The sequence below is a fragment of the Oncorhynchus clarkii genome, chromosome 1 (assembly GCF_045791955.1).
Source record: "Oncorhynchus clarkii lewisi isolate Uvic-CL-2024 chromosome 1, UVic_Ocla_1.0, whole genome shotgun sequence".
Classification (NCBI taxonomy): Eukaryota; Metazoa; Chordata; class Actinopteri; order Salmoniformes; family Salmonidae; genus Oncorhynchus; species Oncorhynchus clarkii.
Genome location: NC_092147.1, coordinates 79,891,454 through 79,909,874, shown reverse-complemented (window position 1 = coordinate 79,909,874; position 18,421 = coordinate 79,891,454). Strand labels below are relative to the sequence as shown.

The following is an 18,421-nucleotide window of genomic DNA, read 5'->3' as shown; positions in this document are numbered from 1 at the left end:
TCCCCTCTCTCTCTTCTCCCCTCTCTCTCTTCTCTCCTCCCTCTTCTCCCCTCTCTCTCTTCTCCCTTCTCTCTCTTCTCCCTTCTCTCTCTTCTCCCCTCTCTCTCTTCTCTCCTCCCTCTTCTCCCCTCTCTCTCTTCTCTCCTCCCTCTTCTCCCCTCTCTCTTCTCTCCTCCCCTCTCTCCCCTCTCTCCCTTCTCTTCTCCCCTCTCTCTCCTCTCTATTCTCACGTCGCTCTCCTCTCTCTTCTCCCCTCTTTCCGCTCTCCCTTCTCTTCTCCCCTCTCTCCGCTCTCCCTTCTCTTCTCCCCTCTCTCTCCTATCTCCTCTTCTCCCCTCTCTCTCCTCTCTCTTCTCTCCTCTCTCTTCTCCCCTCTCTCTCTTCTCCCTTCTCTCTCTTCTCCCCTCTCTCTCTTCTCTCCTCCCTCTTCTCCCCTCTCTCTCTTCTCTCCTCCCTCTTCTCCCCTCTCTCTCTTCTCCCCTCCCTCTTCTCCCCTCTCTCTCTTCTCTTCTCCCCTCTCTCTTCTCTCCTCCCTCTTCTCCCCTCTCTCCGCTCTCCCCTCTTCTCCCTTCTCTCCGCTCTCCTCCCCTCTCCCTCTCTTCTCCCCTCTCTCCGCTCTCCCTTCTCTTCTCCCCTCTCTCTCCTCTTCTCCCCTCTCTCTCCTCTCTCTTCTCTCCTCTCTCTTCTCCCGTCTCTCTACTCTCTCTTCTCTTCTCTCTCTTCTCCCGTCTCTCTCCTCTCTCTCCTCTCTCTTCTCTTCTCCCGTCTCTCTCCTCTCTCTTCTCCCCTCTCTCTCCTCTTCTCCCCTCTCTCCTCTTCTCCCCTCTCTCTCTTCTCTCCTCTCTCTCTTCTCCCCTCTCTCCGCTCTCCCCTCTCTTCTTCCCTCTCTCCGCTCTCCTCTCTCTTCTCCCCTCTCTCCGCTCTCCCTTCTCTTCTCCCCTCTCTCCGCTCTCCCTTCTCTTCTCCCCTCTCTCTCCTCTCTCCTCTTCTCCCCTCTCTCCCCTCTCTCTCTTCTCCTCTCTCTTCTCCCCTCTCTCTCTTCTCTCCTCCCTCTTCTCCCCTCTCTCCCCTCTCCCTTCTCTTCTCCCCTCTCTCTCCTCTCTCTTCTCACGTCTCGCTCCTCTCTCTTCTCCCCTCTCCCCTCTCTCTCCTCTCTCTTCTCTCCTCTCTCTTCTCCCGTCTCTCTCCTCTCTCTTCTCTCCTCTCTCTTCTCCCGTCTCTCTCCTCTCTCTCCTCTCTCTTCTCTTCTCCCGTCTCTCTCCTCTCTCTTCTCCCCTCTCTCTCCTCTTCTCCCCTCTCTCCTCTTCTCCCCTCTCTCTCTTCTCCCCTCTCTCCTCTTCTCCCCTCTCTCTCTTCTCTCCTCCCTCTTCTCCCCTCTCTCCGCTCTCCCCTCTCTTCTCCCCTCTCTCCGCTCTCCCCTCTCTTCTCCCCTCTCTCCGCTCTCCCTTCTCTTCTCCCCTCTCTCCGCTCTCCCTTCTCTTCTCCCCTCTCTCTCCTCTCTCCTCTTCTCCCCTCTCCCCTCTCTCTCTTCTCCCTTCTCTATCTTCTCCCCTCTCTCTTCTCTCCTCCCTCTTCTCCCCTCTCTCTTCTCTCCTCCCTCTTCTCCCCTCTCTCCGCTCTCCCTTCTCTTCTCCCCTCTCTCTCCTCTCTCCTCTTCTCCCCTCTCTCCCCTCTCTCTCTTCTCCTCTCTCTTCTCCCCTCTCTCTCTTCTCTCCTCCCTCTTCTCCCCTCTCTCCCCTCTCCCTTCTCTTCTCCCCTCTCTCTCCTCTCTCTTCTCACGTCTCGCTCCTCTCTCTTCTCCCCTCTCTCCGCTCTCCCTTCTCTTCTCCCCTCTCTCTCCTCTCTCTTCTCTCCTCTCTCTTCTCCCGTCTCTCTCCTCTCTCTTCTCCCGTCTCTCTCCTCTCTCTCCTCTCTCTTCTCTTCTCCCGTCTCTCTCCTCTCTCTTCTCCCCTCTCTCTCCTCTTCTCCCCTCTCTCCTCTTCTCCCCTCTCTCTCTTCTCCCCTCTCTCCTCTTCTCCCCTCTCTCTCTTCTCTCCTCCCTCTTCTCCCCTCTCTCCGCTCTCCCCTCTCTTCTCCCCTCTCTCCGCTCTCCCTTCTCTTCTCCCCTCTCTCCGCTCTCCCTTCTCTTCTCCCCTCTCTCTCCTCTCTCCTCTTCTCCCCTCTCCCCTCTCTCTCTTCTCCCTTCTCTATCTTCTCCCCTCTCTCTTCTCTCCTCCCTCTTCTCCCCTCTCTCCGCTCTCCCCTCTCTTCTCCCCTCTCTCCGCTCTCCTCCCCTCTCCCTTCTCTTCTCCCCTCTCTCTCCTCTCTCTTCTCTCCTCTCTCTTCTCCCGTCTCTCTCCTCTCTCTCCTCTCTCTTCTCTTCTCCCGTCTCTCTCTTCTCTCTTCTCCCCTCTCTCTCCTCTTCTCCCCTCTCTCCTCTTCTCCCCTCTCTCTCTTCTCTCCTCTCTCTTCTCTCCTCCCTCTTCTCCCCTCTCTCCGCTCTCCCCTCTCTTCTCCCCTCTCTCCGCTCTCCCCTCTCTTCTCCCCTCTCTCCGCTCTCCCTTCTCTTCTCCCCTCTCTCCGCTCTCCCCTCTCTTCTCCCCTCTCTCCGCTCTCCCTTCTCTTCTCCCCTCTCTCCGCTCTCCCTTCTCTTCTCCCCTCTCTCTCCCCTTCTCCCCTCTCTCCCCTCTCTCTCTTCTCCCTTCGCTCTCTTCTCTCCTCCCTCTTCTCCCCTCTCTCTCTTCTCTCCTCCCTCTTCTCCCCTCTCTCTTCTCTCCTCCCTCTTCTCCCCTCTCTCCGCTCTCCCCTCTCTCCGCTCTCCTCCCCTCTCCCTTCTTTTCTCCCCTCTCTCTCCTCTCTCTTCTCACTTCTCTCTCCTCTCTCTTCTCCCCTCTCTCCGCTCTCCCTTCTCTTCTCCCCTCTCTCTTCTCTCCTCCCTCTTCTCCCCTCTCTCCGCTCTCCCCTCTCTTCTCCCCTCTCTCCGCTCTCCTCCCCTCTCCCTTCTCCCCTCTCTCTCCTCACGTCTCTCTCCTCTCTCTTCTCTCCTCTCTCCTCTTCTCCCCTCTCTCTTCTCTCCTCTCTCTTCTCCCGTCTCTCTCCTCTCTCTTCTCTTCTCCCGTCTCTCTCCTCTCTCTTCTCCCCTCTCTCTCATCTCCCCTCTCTCGTCTCCCGTCTCCCCTCTCTCTTATCTCCCCTCTCTCGTCTCCCGTCTCCCCTCTCTCTGCTCTCGCAGTTCATCACTGTAAGTCTTCCCCCTAGTTGTTTTTAGTTGCCCAGTGGTGGGGAAATGGCCACAGTGGTGCAGTAACAACATCACTGTAGCTTGTTGCCAGGATGGTTCCTCCCACAGCTCTCGCAGATTGTGTCTGTCAGCCAAGCAGCTGGCCAGAAACTAGACAAGACCTGTGTTTACCACTGGACCCATGGCTGGAGCCACTGCATGTGTCCCAAATGGCACCACATGCCCTATATAGTGCACTACTTTTGGCCAGAGCCCATGAAACCTGAGAAACACAGTAGTTTGAAGTGGCATATAAATCATGTATCATTTCAATGGGAGATTTGTGTGAATGTTCGACAGGCTTTCTACGCATATCTGAATTTTCTACGATTTGGCCAATTGTGTGTGTGTGTATTGAAGTGAGGTACTGAAGCGTTGGTGTGTTTCTCCCTCAGAGCCCCCCTGCCTGGCTGAGCTGGAGAGGATCCAAGTTCAGGAGGGAGGCAAGAACAAACTAGGTATTTATTATGTGCTACATGTTCCTGCATGATTGACATTTCCCAGACGTGCATGAGGGCTTTGAGTAAGCATACCCCTTACGGAATTTCACATGATCACGTGATAGCAGGTAACCTAGCGGTTAAGAGCGTTGGGCCAATAACTGAAAGGTCATTGGTTTGAATCCCCGAGCTGACTAAGTGAAGAATCTGATGTTCCCTTGAGCAAAGCGCTTAACCCTAATTGCTCTGAATAAGTCTGCTAAAATGTTAATTTAATGTGATAATGTGAAATCATGTGATTTTGAATTTGCCCCAATGCAACATTGTTTACATGAACCCTTTACACTCATGGAAATGGTCCTATATGGATAGGAATACATATGGTCCTATATGGATAGGAATGCATATGGTCCTATATGGATAGGAATACATATGGTCCTATATGGATAGGAATACATATGGTCCTATATGGATAGGAATACATATGGTCCTATATGGATAGGAATACATATGGTCCCATATGGATAGGAATGCATATGGTCCTATATGGATAGGAATACGTATGGTCCTATATGGATAGGAATACGTATGGTCCTATATGGATAGGAATACATATGGTCCTATATGGATAGGAATACGTATGGTCCTATATGGATAGGAATACATATGGTCCTATATGGATAGGAATACATATGGTCCTATATGGATAGGAATACATATGGTCCTATATGGATAGGAATACATATGGTCCTATATGGATAGGAATACATATGGTCCTATATGGATAGGAATACATATGGTCCTATATGGATAGGAATACATATGGTCCTATATGGATAGGAATACATATGGTCCTATATGGATAGGAATACATATGGTCCTATATGGATAGGAATACATATGGTCCTATATGGATAGGAATACATATGGTCCTATATGGATAGGAATACATATGGTCCTATATGGATAGGAATACGTATGGTCCTATATGGATAGGAATACGTATGGTCCTATATGGATAGGAATACATATGGTCCTATATGGATAGGAATACATATGGTCCTATATGGATAGGAATACATATGGTCCTATATGGATAGGAATACGTATGGTCCTATATGGATAGGAATACATATGGTCCTATATGGATAGGAATACATATGGTCCTATATGGATAGGAATACATATGGTCCTATATGGATAGGAATACGTATGGTCCTATATGGATAGGAATACGTATGGTCCTATATGGATAGGAATACGTATGGTCCTATATGGATAGGAATACATATGGTCCTATATGGATAGGAATACATATGGTCCTATATGGATAGGAATACATATGGTCCTATATGGATAGGAATACATATGGTCCTATATGGATAGGAATACATATGGTCCTATATGGATAGGAATACATATGGTCCTATATGGATAGGAATACGTATGGTCCTATATGGATAGGAATACATATGGTCCTATATGGATAGGAATACATATGGTCCTATATGGATAGGAATACATATGGTCCTATATGGATAGGAATACATATGGTCCTATATGGATAGGAATACATATGGTCCTATATGGATAGGAATACATATGGTCCTATATGGATAGGAATACGTATGGTCCTATATGGATAGGAATGCGTATGGTCCTATATGGATAGGAATACGTATGGTCCTATATGGATAGGAATACGTATGGTCCTATATGGATAGGAATACATATGGTCCTATATGGATAGGAATACATATGGTCCTATATGGATAGGAATGCATATGGTCCTATATGGATAGGAATGCATATGGTCCTATATGGATAGGAATACATATGGTCCTATATGGATAGGAATACATATGGTCCTATATGGATAGGAATACATATGGTCCTATATGGATAGGAATACATATGGTCCTATATGGATAGGAATACATATGGTCCTATATGGATAGGAATACATATGGTCCTATATGGATAGGAATACATATGGTCCTATATGGATAGGAATACATATGGTCCTATATGGATAGGAATACATATGGTCCTATATGGATAGGAATACATATGGTCCTATATGGATAGGAATACATATGGTCCTATATGGATAGGAATACATATGGTCCTATATGGATAGGAATACATATGGTCCTATATGGATAGGAATGCATATGGTCCTATATGGATAGGAATGCATATGGTCCTATATGGATAGGAATGCATATGGTCCTATATGGATAGGAATGCATATGGTCCTATATGGATAGGAATACATATGGTCCTATATGGATAGGAATACATATGGTCCTATATGGATAGGAATACATATGGTCCTATATGGATAGGAATACATATGGTCCTATATGGATAGGAATACATATGGTCCTATATGGATAGGAATACATATGGTCCTATATGGATAGGAATACATATGGTCCTATATGGATAGGAATACATATGGTCCTATATGGATAGGAATACATATGGTCCTATATGGATAGGAATACATATGGTCCTATATGGATAGGAATACATATGGTCCTATATGGATAGGAATACATATGGTCCTATATGGATAGGAATACATATGGTCCTATATGGATAGGAATACATATGGTCCTATATGGATAGGAATACATATGGTCCTATATGGATAGGAATACATATGGTCCTATATGGATAGGAATACATATGGTCCTATATGGATAGGAATACATATGGTCCTATATGGATAGGAATACATATGGTCCTATATGGATAGGAATACATATGGTCCTATATGGATAGGAATACATATGGTCCTATATGGATAGGAATACATATGGTCCTATATGGATAGGAATACATATGGTCCTATATGGATAGGAATACATATGGTCCTATATGGATAGGAATACATATGGTCCTATATGGATAGGAATACATATGGTCCTATATGGATAGGAATACATATGGTCCTATATGGATAGGAATACATATGGTCCTATATGGATAGGAATACATATGGTCCTATATGGATAGGAATACATATGGTCCTATATGGATAGGAATACATATGGTCCTATATGGATAGGAATACATATGGTCCTATATGGATAGGAATACATATGGTCCTATATGGATAGGAATACATATGGTCCTATATGGATAGGAATACATATGGTCCTATATGGATAGGAATACATATGGTCCTATATGGATAGGAATACATATGGTCCTATATGGATAGGAATACATATGGTCCTATATGGATAGGAATACATATGGTCCTATATGGATAGGAATACATATGGTCCTATATGGATAGGAATACATATGGTCCTATATGGATAGGAATACATATGGTCCTATATGGATAGGAATACATATGGTCCTATATGGATAGGAATACATATGGTCCTATATGGATAGGAATACATATGGTCCTATATGGATAGGAATACATATGGTCCTATATGGATAGGAATACATATGGTCCTATATGGATAGGAATACATATGGTCCTATATGGATAGGAATACATATGGTCCTATATGGATAGGAATACATATGGTCCTATATGGATAGGAATACATATGGTCCTATATGGATAGGAATACATATGGTCCTATATGGATAGGAATACATATGGTCCTATATGGATAGGAATACATATGGTCCTATATGGATAGGAATACATTTAAATGTTTCTTACAGAAGAAATATGAAAAGCATATGCATAACCGTGGTAGTGATTTAAAAGGTAACAGTTTGGAGATGATGGGGAAATGTTTAGACCAAAGCACAACCGTTCACCTGACACTGGATCCAATCATTACACTGTTGATTTTCGCCGCATTTGTCGGAAAATACTCTGGGACACATTCAGTAACATGATAAGACAAAACAATGACAAGGGTCTGAGTGAGAGGGCTAACTGGTGTTCCCAAGTGGCTACACACCTCTCCAAAGTGTACACAGTTCCTAAGTCACTTCAATGCCCTTTTATGACTCAGTCTTCAACTATAAGGTGCTTGTTTTGAGCTCTCTTAGCTGTTCCGTTGAGGAACTAGAGCAACATACTTGTAGTTGTTGTATTTGGAACACAGCCCTGCATCCCCACCATCACAGAATTACTGTTGTTGTTTACGCAATCGGAAAAACAGTCCAATATCAATCACAATCTGGGTCAGGTGGGCATGAAAGCTTGTTCTATTGCTTTCACAAGGCAATTCGGAGAAGCAGATTGTAATTTTGGTGTACATAGAATGGAGTCATGAGAGCATTCAGATGCGTCGTCTGGGGAAACTGTTCTTCACAACAGACAAACAGGCTCATTCTGTTGAACAACCCAGGGTATGAAGCTATGTCATCTTGTAACTGTACATCAAACATAGTGATCATAAACGTTTACACTGTATATCACATGAGTTTTATGATATAGAATGTGAAGTACACATTTGGACTCACGGGTGTTTGGCTTGTTTGTATGACATCATAGCTGTATTTATTATAATCCTCAACATCTCATCTTTCAAAATATATTGAGTCATTTTAATTTGCAGCATTTCCCTAACTCAGACTTAATTTTTCTGTTAAAAGTTGTCCAATTACCGGAAGGGATGGAGGGCACATCTTGTTGCATGGTGCTCAAGTTCAGAATATCTGTCAGTCAAAACCCATACAGAGCTGTGTAGCGGAGACCCTGAGCTCTGATGTCATGTATAGCATGTTACTGTACAGCCACTACGTTCCAATTTAGGAGATTATTAGTGCCCAAATCTGCCATTTTCAACCAGTATACAGGTACGAGTGTAAAGGGTTAACGTGTATTTTTCACCTTATTCTGCATGTACTTAGATATAGAAGTCCTATGACATTCTATCCCGATTTCATCCCTTTTCTGATCCTCAGTAGGATGCCGATAAAATAGTGGTGCGTATCTTATATTATAATAGCCTACAGATAGATGCTGATATATTCTAAGGTGTCAGGGCTTAAGTCTCCGTAACCTTGTAAAGGTGAACTAGTCCAGATTCATAGCACGTGTGTCCTTGTTCTCTAGTTATTAGCCAGCCCCTTAGTGCAGCAGTAGCCCCTTAGTGCAGCAGTAGCCCCTTGGTGCAGCAGCAGCCCCTTGGTGCAGCAGTAGCCCCTTGGTGCAGCAGTAGCCCCTTGGTGCAGCAGTAGCCCCTTGGTGCAGCAGTAGCCCCTTGGTGCAGCAGCAGCCCCTTTGTGCAGCAGCAGCCCCTTTGTGCAGCAGCAGCCCCTTGGTGCATCAGTAGCCCCTTGGTGCAGCAGTAGCCCCTTGGTGCAGCAGTAGCCCCTTGGTGCAGCAGTAGCCCCTTGGTGCAGCAGTAGCCCCTTGGTGCAGCAGCAGCCCCTTTGTGCAGCAGCAGCCCCTTGGTGCATCAGTAGCCCCTTAGTGCAGCAGTAGCCCCTTGGTGCAGCAGCAGCCCCTTGGTGCATCAGTAGCCCCTTGGTGCAGCAGCAGCCCCTTGGTGCATCAGTAGCCCCTTGGTGCATCAGTAGCCCCTTGGTGCATCAGTAGCCCCTTGGTGCAGCAGCAGCCCCTTTGTGCAGCAGCAGCCCCTTGGTGCATCAGTAGCCCCTTGGTGCAGCAGTAGCCCCTTGGTGCAGCAGTAGCCCCTTGGTGCAGCAGTAGCCCCTTGGTGCAGCAGCAGCCCCTTTGTGCAGCAGCAGCCCCTTTGTGCAGCAGCAGCCCCTTGGTGCATCAGTAGCCCCTTGGTGCATCAGTAGCCCCTTGGTGCAGCAGTAGCCCCTTGGTGCAGCAGTAGCCCCTTGGTGCAGCAGCAGCCCCTTGGTGCATCAGTAGCCCCTTGGTGCAGCAGCAGCCCCTTGGTGCATCAGTAGCCCCTTGGTGCATCAGTAGCCCCTTGGTGCATCAGTAGCCCCTTGGTGCAGCAGCAGCCCCTTTGTGCAGCAGCAGCCCCTTGGTGCAGCAGTAGCCCCTTGGTGCAGCAGCAGCCCCTTGGTGCAGCAGTAGTATGCTGACCATAGAATATTAGAATTACATTGCCATTCTATTTCTATGGTGCTGTCTACACAGTTATTCCCCTCTATCCTATACCTTCTCAATAAATGGATTTTGTATTCATGGCTTATGACATTTGAAATTGTCTGCAGAAAACAAATGCTGCATACATACAGTATCATTTAAGCTGTACGACACTTACACTGACCGTGATTAGGTATGATGGTTGGCCAGAACGTATAGCTTACCGCCCTATGTAAGTCCAATTAAGTATATATGATAACCTAAACACATCATCAATTCAAATGCTTTTTAAATATGTATCTCTTGACTCAAAAGAATGAATGAAGCAAAACCATAATTCACAAATAGCCTGGTTCTCCAACAAAATATATATAATATAAAAAATAATAAGCACAAAGAAGGCAAATAACAACAAAAAAAGGACATGAATTAGCAATGCCGTAAGAACCTGGGCAGTGCTATGGTGAGGTGTAACAGTTTAGACGTACTCTCTGTTCTCATAAGTGTTGCATAGCAGACATTTTCCAGTGTTGTTGAAGGTGGCGATGCCTCTCAGATACTCCTAAAGTGGTTTATTCTGGTAGTCCTCCACGAGTCGCATCAACTCTTGCTGGCGGCTGTGCACGCGGGGCAACGTCCGTGCCTATAGAACACTAGCGAGTTCCTGCTCCCTCTGTAGTGACTTCCTATGTTGTTGTAGTTGCAAGGCGTCGAGGAACTGGCAAATTGTGGTTTGTGTCACTGTGGTATCGGTAAGACGCCCCACAAACGACTGACACGAACCATCCCTTTGTGACGTTATTGGTCTTCCCCATGTCCTTCAGGACAGTATCGTAGTAGTTCCACATTTCTGTAAGCAAAAGATAGAAACATGTTAAGACACCCATTTGCTGTTGTCATCAACCTTGTTGAAATATTCCAGTGCTCTTCTTCGGCTTCTTTGACCCTTTCCCAACGGGCGCCCAATCCATGTGTCCTCGAAGTCAGCCACAAATATGGACAACGCTGGGTCTTGAAAGACCAGAGTTTAAAGGAGATGGAGGAAACATCTCATCACATCAGAGGACGGGACAAATGCGAGCTTGTGGAGCATCTTGAGGGCAAAGTCGGGGTCCCTGAGGTACTTTGATGCCACCTCAGGACGGCGGGACAGTTGCCGTCTGAAGTGTGGTCCCAGATGGAAGAAGCAACCCCGGTTGCGGACCGGGACACCTTCTTGAAGGCCTTTACGGGAGCTGCTGGCTCAAAGTCAGTCATGACTGATTCTGGCTTCAGATCCGGGTTCAATTTCTTCAGTGCCTGGAACGCACAACTGTATGTCCACACACAAAAATAAAATAGTAGGCTGTTAGATTGCATTTTTTTAAATGAACTTAATTTATGCTTTTGAATGCATCACTCACTGAAATTACCGTTTTCCAATAGCATTGCTACGTTCTCCAAAAATGCTAGCCAGATTCGTATTCTCATTCTGGACCTTCCTAAATAACTAGCTAACACAAATTGTAAAAACTGTTGGGAGGAAATATCCACAGCCCAGGGAAGTCAAAAATAAGCTAAACTTCTAAAGAGTGAACTATCCCTTTAAAACAACATTAATATGCTAGTAAATGATTATCCCTAGGCCTACCTCAGACTTATCGGGCAGCATACTAATGGCTGCAACAAGCACAGCCTCCTGTCGCATATCCCGTGAATATGTGAGCATCCCGTGGATGGTGTACACCTGCTGGAATGGAAGTGGGACCTTCTTGAATGTTCCATTGGCAAACCAGTACTCACAATCACACAGGAATTCCAAGTTGTCTTTGGTTGTGAAGATCCAAATCCTGTCTGGGTTTGGCCCACTGTCATGCTGAAGAAACAGCTCTCCACAATGCGTAGTATGGTAGATCTCAGGTATGACCAGGTTGGAGAGGGTTGCCGGGCCTCCCCCCCGTCATGCTCCTCATCTGAGGGATGACTGGATCCACTTCAGGAGTGACAGGATTGGGGAGAGTTGCAGGTCCAACCTGGTCACCACCAGCTGCCGTGCCATGGTTCCCAGGGACTGTAGCCGGAACCTGCGTCTGCTTGTCTTCTTTTGCCTGTGCCTCTGTATACTGATTATTAAGTTCTATTCCGAGGGCAAATAATGCCTGACAGCATCTGACATGGCCGGTGTAGCAGACTCCAAAACGTGCAGTGTGCTTTCCATGGTCTCCAAACTCCTCCTCTTCATGTTGTTCAGTACATGTCGGACTGCTATCTGCTTTCCGTCCGGGATGTGGTTGTGGTCTCCCAACAACCCCGTCAGTGAGGACGGCACGAGTACGAACTGTACTCTGTACCTTTACAGAAAGATTTGTTAGCCATATCTCGTTCTTTTCTGTAAGCGTAGCCCCCATGCACCAGGATTCTGTTTCCAAGCACAGAGGACAAACTTGGGTTCCAAAGTTAGGTTCCATTGTAGCTCCTTCTTGGGGACCTCCTCAGAAAGGAATGACTGCTGAGGAAAAGGGTGCTCTATTTGTACAACATCTTGGGGTTATTAGCATCCCAGTGATTTGCAGGTCTATTGTTTGACTATCAAGATCCAAAACTGCAGTTCCTTTCTACAGTCATGTGAAAATTAGCTTTTTTCCCTATCTTCTAAAACAAACCACTAAATGTTTTCTTAAATTAATCAAACTATAGGATAATTAATAGTCTGTAATACAAACACTAATCATTTTAACTGTAACATAGTAGGCTATGATAATTTAACATCACAAACAACAACCTGTACCCCCGCACACTGACTCAGTACCGGTACCCCCTGTATATAGCCTCGGTACCGGTACCCCCTGTATATAGCCTCGTTATTGTTATTTTATTGTGTTACTTTAGTTTATTTAGTAAACATTTTCTTAACTCTATTTGTTGAACTGCATTGTTGGTTAAGGGCTTGTAAGTAAACATTTCACGGTAAGGTCTACCTACACCTGTTGTATTCGGCAAATGTGACAAATAACATTTGATTTGATATATGTATTCTATCTAAAAACATGTGTGCCTCCATATGTAAAATCCTCTTTGTGTGTGTCAGGCTTGTTTATCCCTAGCTGTAATGAGGATGGATACTACAGGAAGCTGCAGTGTGATCAGGCCAGGGGAGAATGCTGGTGTGTCGACCAACAGGGAGGGGAACTAGCCAGCTCCAGAATCCATGGCAACCCCGACTGTGGTAAGAGACAATCGGGGTTCAATTTCTGAAACCCCCTGGCACACACTCAGTATAGAACCCAACTCACATACTTAGTAGGCTACAGACCACCACACACAATCAGTATTGATACCCATACAGTCTGTACTCCAACACATACATTTTATTTTATTTTTACATTTGAGTAATTTAGCAGACGCTCTTTTCCAGAACAACTTACAGTAATTCGCAGTGTTGTGTTCAAGATCACCTAAAGCGAGACCGATTCAAGACCAAGACCGGAGCAAATCGAGTCTGGGGCAAGACCATGACTGGGAGGGGGACAAGGGGCCTGAAACTGAATCAAGACAGAGACCAGAAAAATGCGAGTCCAATTCAAGACCATGATTTTCATTTTGTAAAATCACCACCATAATAAGAGTTCAAAATGTCCAGTATTTCTGTGTTCATATTTCAGAACAACATCTGGATTCTTTGGACATTTCAGAATGGTGAAAAAATTCATGCTGAGGGAAAATAGAGCCACTATTACTAACCCAAACACAGTGGGGAACTATGAGGGCCATCTATGCCTTCAGAGAAAGCTAAGGATTTATAAAATAATAATAATAACAATGATAATTTTTATGACATTATTATTTTCAATGATGTTCTGATTTAATCCCTTGTTTTTGTTGGAAAGGGTTAAAACTGTAAAGAAAAAAGATCCAATCAGGATTTTTCTTTGGTCTTCTCTGGGGAGAAAAATCTAGCTAGCAAAGTCAGCCATCAGATAGAAGGCATTTGCCATTCAACTGTTGAAGAGCAACATTTGAGTGACAGTGGAATAAACCAATTTAGACTTGTAATGGGTGGGACTGTTTTTACAAAAAACATATGGAAACTTCTGCCTTCTCAAAAGCCAACAGTCGCAGTAGTTCTCCCACGGTCTAGCTAGCTATCTTCTGTTGTAGGCTAGTTTACAGCGGCTGCAGCAGGTGTTATTGAAGAGGATGTTGTTGCTAGTTTGTTAGCTTCTCCCTTTTCAAGAATAACTTTCAACAAGAAGTTAACCTTTTACTGCAGTGGGCTAAATCAGGCTCACACACAGTGTGGTTCTTGGTAGTCTTAATCAAATCTACCTTGAAACTAAAGTATCCACCTCACACACATGGTTATGGACTTAAAAAAATAAGACACCTGTACCATGTCAGATATAGAGTTGAAATGTATTCCAATTTTAGTTTGCTTCCCAATATTACACTTTATATACATCACAGAAGACTGAAATATAACAAAACTGTTTGACATAGAAACACTGGATTTTCATCTGTTTAAAATATTATATGTATTAATTATGAAATAATATTAATAACATTCCACCCATGAGGCCAAAGAGGGCACTTTTGTTAATTGACTGCAGGAAAGGGTTGTTTCAAATTATCATCTGGTGAGTGGAACTGTGTTTTTTGTAATAATAATGTATCATTTTTTAGTTTTTGCTCAATCTGATTGGGTGGGCCTGGAAGGGCCTGGCTCCCCGGTGGGTGGGCCTGTGTCCACCCAGGCCCACTCATCCTTACGCCCCTGATGGCTTAATTGCACATCACAAATAGCCTACTAACCAAGACTTCGGACCAAACTTTTTCAATACCTGGTTTGCATACACATTATTGCCTGAGACTCCCGAGTGGCGCAGCATCTCAGTGCAAGAGGCATCACTACAGTCCCTGGTTCAAATCCAGGCCGTATCACATCCGTCCGTGATTGGAAGTCCCATAGGGAGGTGCACAATTGGCCCAGCGTCGTCCAAGTTTGGCCGGGGTAGGCCGTCATTGTAAATAAGAATTTGTTATTAACTGACTTGCCTAGTTAAATAAAGGTTAAATAAAAAAGTATATAGTTAGCATTTACTGGTAGATATCATAAGTTGAAACGTCTTTCCCGGCTACCGATGACGTTCTTCTGTGAGCTGCTCCATGCCAAAACCAGTTGTGAGCTGCTCCATGCCAAAACCAGTTGTGAGCTGCTCCATGCCAAAACCAGTTGTGAGCTGCTCCATGCCAAAACCAGTTGTGAGCTGCTCCATGCCAAAACCAGTTGTGAGCTGCTCCATGCCAAAACCAGTTGTGAGCTGCGCGCTCTTGCTGCCTGCAGATGATATTCCGCTACTTTGTGCATCATTTCTCTAATCTACTACATAATGGCTAATTGGGGCGGCAGGTAGCCTAGTGGTTAAGAGCGTTGGGCCAGTAGCCGAAAGGTCACTGGTTTGAATCCCCAAGCCGACTAGCTGAAAAATTGGTTGATGTGCCCTTGAGCAAGGCACTTATCCTCAATTGCTCCTGTAAGTCGCTCTGGATAAGAGCATCTGCTAAATTATGAAAATGAATAAGTCATATACCTCCACTACACTACTTTGATATGCATCAGTGGGGATTAAGAAGTGAGTATATGCAGTGCCACATTCAAGTTAGGGATTATTTGCACTCTAAAGAACCGCTTGTCGCTGTGAGAAAAGTATTTCAAGATAAAATGGTTGTCTGGCTGGACGGAACCTGCTGCTGATTAGAATGGTTCCTGTGGCAGGGTTCAGAAACAGCCATTGAAACACAGACAATGTCAAACACATGCCCTTTAGTTCACCTCTCTCTCTCTCTCTCTCTCTCTCTCTTTTCTCCAGATGACGCGGTGGCATATTCAGGTGATTTTGGCAGTGGGGTCGGATGGGAGGATGAGGAAGATAAAGAAGCGGAGGAGAATGCAGAGGAGGAGGAAGGAGAGGTGGGAGAGGCAGATGATGAAGGATATATTTGGTGAAGAAAACAATGAAGTCTAGCTAGTCCAACATTACTACCGGAGTATCTCAACTTCTCTCTCTCTCTCTCACACACACACACACACACACCCACACACACACACAAATAATGATCCTGGAAACCTGAAGAGATGGACACAATTGAAAAAATTGTTTGGAGAAGAGGAGGAGGGGTGGTGGGTTGGAGAAGAGGAGGGGTGGTGGGTTGGAGAAGAGGGGTGGGGCGTTGGGGGGTTGAAGAAGAGGAGGGGTGGGGGGTTGAAGAAGAGGAGGGGTGGGGCGGTGGGGGTTGGAGAAGAGGAGGGGTGGGTTGGAGAAGAGGGGGGTGGAGTGGGTTGGAGAAGAGGGATGTTGGAGAAGCGGGGTGGGTGCGGTGGGTGGTTGGAGAGGGTGGGGGGTTGGGTGGTTGGAGAAGAGGAGGGTGGGGGATTGGAGAAGAGGAGGGTGGGAACGGTGGGGGGGTTGGAGAGGAGGGTGGGGACTGTGGGGGGTTGGAGAAGAGGTGGACGGTAGGGGGTTGGAGAAGAGGTGGGGACGGTGGGGGGTTGGAGAGGAGGGGGGGTGGTTGGAGAAGTGGAGGGAGGGCGGTGGGGGGTTGGAGAGGAGGAGGTGGGGACGGTGGGGGGTTGGAGAGGAGGAGGTGGGGACGGTGGGGGGTTGGAGAGGAGGAGGTGGGGACGGTGGGGGGTTGGAGGGGAGGAGGTGGAGACGGGGGGGTTAGACTGGAGGGTAGGGGGTTGGAGAGGAGGTGGGGGCGTTGGAGAGGAGGAGGTGGGGACAGTTGGGGGTTGGAGAGGGTTGGAAAGGAGACGGTGGGGGGTTGGAGAGGAATGTGGGGACGGTGGGAGGGTTGGAGAGGAGGGTGGGGACGGTGGGAGGGTTGGAGAGGAGGAGGTGGGGACAGTGGGGGTTTGGAGAGGGTGGTAGGGGGTTGGAGAGGAGACGGTGGGGGGTTGGAGAGGAGACGGTGGGGGGTTGGAGAGGAGACGGTGGGGACGGTGAGGGGTTGGAGAGGAGGGTGGGGCGGTGGGGGGTTGAAGGAGAGGAGGGTGGGGCGGTTGAAGAAGAGGGGTGGGGGGGTTGGAGAAGAGGAGGGGTGGGTTGGAGAAGAGGAGGGGTGGGGCGGTGGGAGAAGAGGGATGTGGGGGGTTGGAGAAGCGGGGTGGGTGCGGTGGGTGGTTGGAGAGGGTGGGGACGGTGGGGGGTTGGGTGGTTGGAGAAGAGGAGGGTTGGGTGGTTGGAGAAGAGGAGGGTGGGGGGTTGGGTGGTTGGAGAAGAGGAGAGTGGGGGGTTGGGTGGTTGGAGAAGAGGAGGGTGGGAACGGTGGGGGGGTTGGAGAGGAGGGTGGGGACTGTGGGGGGTTGGAGAAGAGTTGGGGACTGTGGGGGGTTGGAGAAGAGTTGGGGACTGTGGGGGGTTGGAGAAGAGGTGGGGACGGTGGGGGGTTGGAGAGGAGGAGGTGGGGACGGTGGGGGGTTGGAGAGGGTGGTAGGGATTTGGAGAGGAGGGGGTTGGAGAGGAGACGGTGGGGGGTTGGAGAGGAGGGTGGGGACGGTGGGAGGGTTGGAGAGGAGGGTGGGGACGGTGGGAGGGTTGGAGAGGAGGAGGTGGGGGGTTGGAGAGGGTGGTAGGGGGTTGGAGAGGAGGGTGGGGACGGTGGGAGGGTTGGAGAGGAGGGTGGGGACGGTGAGGGGTTGGGGAGGAGGGTGGGGATGGTGGGGAATTGGAGAAGAGGAGGGGTGACAATGTGGGACATCAAACTAGAAACTGTGGTCTGACCAGTCAGGAGATGTGTCCTAAATTCTTGTGAATATCTTTATTTTTTCTGTTGTATGTGCAAGACAACTTTCTCCTGGAGAAGTTTTTAGCAGCTGAACATTTAAAGTTAAAGGCAGGAAGCAGCTGGAGGTTATGTGCTCATGTTAGGAACTGGAGATGCTTTTGGGTGCTTCTCAATTAGTCAAAAGTGGCTTCCTACCATTGGTTCCTATCCTTAATTTCCTTCTTTCTCTGCACTGATATGAAAGAACTGGACAGATAAAAGTCGATTTCCTTTGGGCTTTTGCTTACTGTTTTCACCAACCCAGTGCTTTCAAATTAGTGCAGAAGGAATCCACTTTATACTCATTGTATTTCTATTGCATAATTGAACTATCCCCATTCCATCCCGTATGCTCATCTGTGACAGTAGTTCTCTGTCTCATCAAGTCTAGTAAAATAAAGTTTCTCACTCTACACTCCTAAATGTGAATAAGTGTGTCTGAAGACAGATTTGCGACTATTATTATTATTAGTCCTGTATTGCTAATGCCTTGATATACTGGCAGACAGTACTGCTTGATTGACAATTATCCATTGTGTCATCTGTGGATCAACATTGTGTTTAATAATAAAATACATTGGTTCTACGTGGCCTTACCAGGCCACCATACTCCTCTGTCATACTGTCTTCTCCTTAATCTTGGTTTCCCAGAAGTAAAATTCTTGCAAAGTTGTCATTTCCCATTCTCGCCGTTTACATGTGAATCTGTCGACGAGCGATTATCCTCTGGTCTTTTGTCCACTCTGGACTGTTGTGTCCAGCAGTTCACTTCCATTCCTCCTAACCTTTTTCTGCAGCTTCTGAGGCTTACATCTATAGGAGGCTAGCAAACAACCGTGGCGCTTTGTCGTAGGACTAGTAGGCCCTAATAAAGTGTTGCCTCAAAGCGTCTACAACAGGTTCAAATACTATTTGAAA

The 18,421-nt window shown here is 46.8% G+C and overlaps 2 protein-coding genes across 2 annotated transcripts in view; one reads left to right on the top strand and one right to left on the bottom strand.

The window, feature by feature from the left end:
• The window catches only part of LOC139417910 (testican-2-like), a 79,833-nt gene extending 63,992 nt beyond the window's left edge, over positions 1-15,841 (top strand). Inside the window, exons 8-10 of the mRNA XM_071166900.1 lie at positions 3,655-3,717; positions 12,768-12,905; positions 15,547-15,841. Of these exons, the coding sequence (XP_071023001.1) occupies positions 3,655-3,717; positions 12,768-12,905; positions 15,547-15,683 (338 nt within the window). The 3' untranslated portion in view covers positions 15,684-15,841. The remainder of the gene's footprint in view (positions 1-3,654; positions 3,718-12,767; positions 12,906-15,546) is intronic.
• A 557-nt stretch (positions 15,842-16,398) lies between these two features.
• LOC139408940 (uncharacterized) lies at positions 16,399-18,124 on the bottom strand. Its single transcript, XM_071153485.1, has 2 exons — positions 18,101-18,124; positions 16,399-17,088 (listed from the first exon to the last, which is right to left on the bottom strand). The coding sequence occupies exons 1-2, from the start codon at positions 18,122-18,124 to the stop codon at positions 16,399-16,401; spliced, it is 714 nt and encodes a 237-aa protein (XP_071009586.1).
• Positions 18,125-18,421: the final 297 nt, after the last annotated feature.

Bases quoted from the DNA above. Each gene is read 5' to 3' on its own strand.
- LOC139408940 (XM_071153485.1), bottom strand. From the start codon at position 18,124: ATGACAGAGGAGTATGGTGGCCTG. The intron at 17,089-18,100 runs GTAAGGCCACGT...AACCCCCCACAG, and splicing joins CAGAGGAGTATGGTGGCCTG to TCCCCAACTCTTCTCCAACC.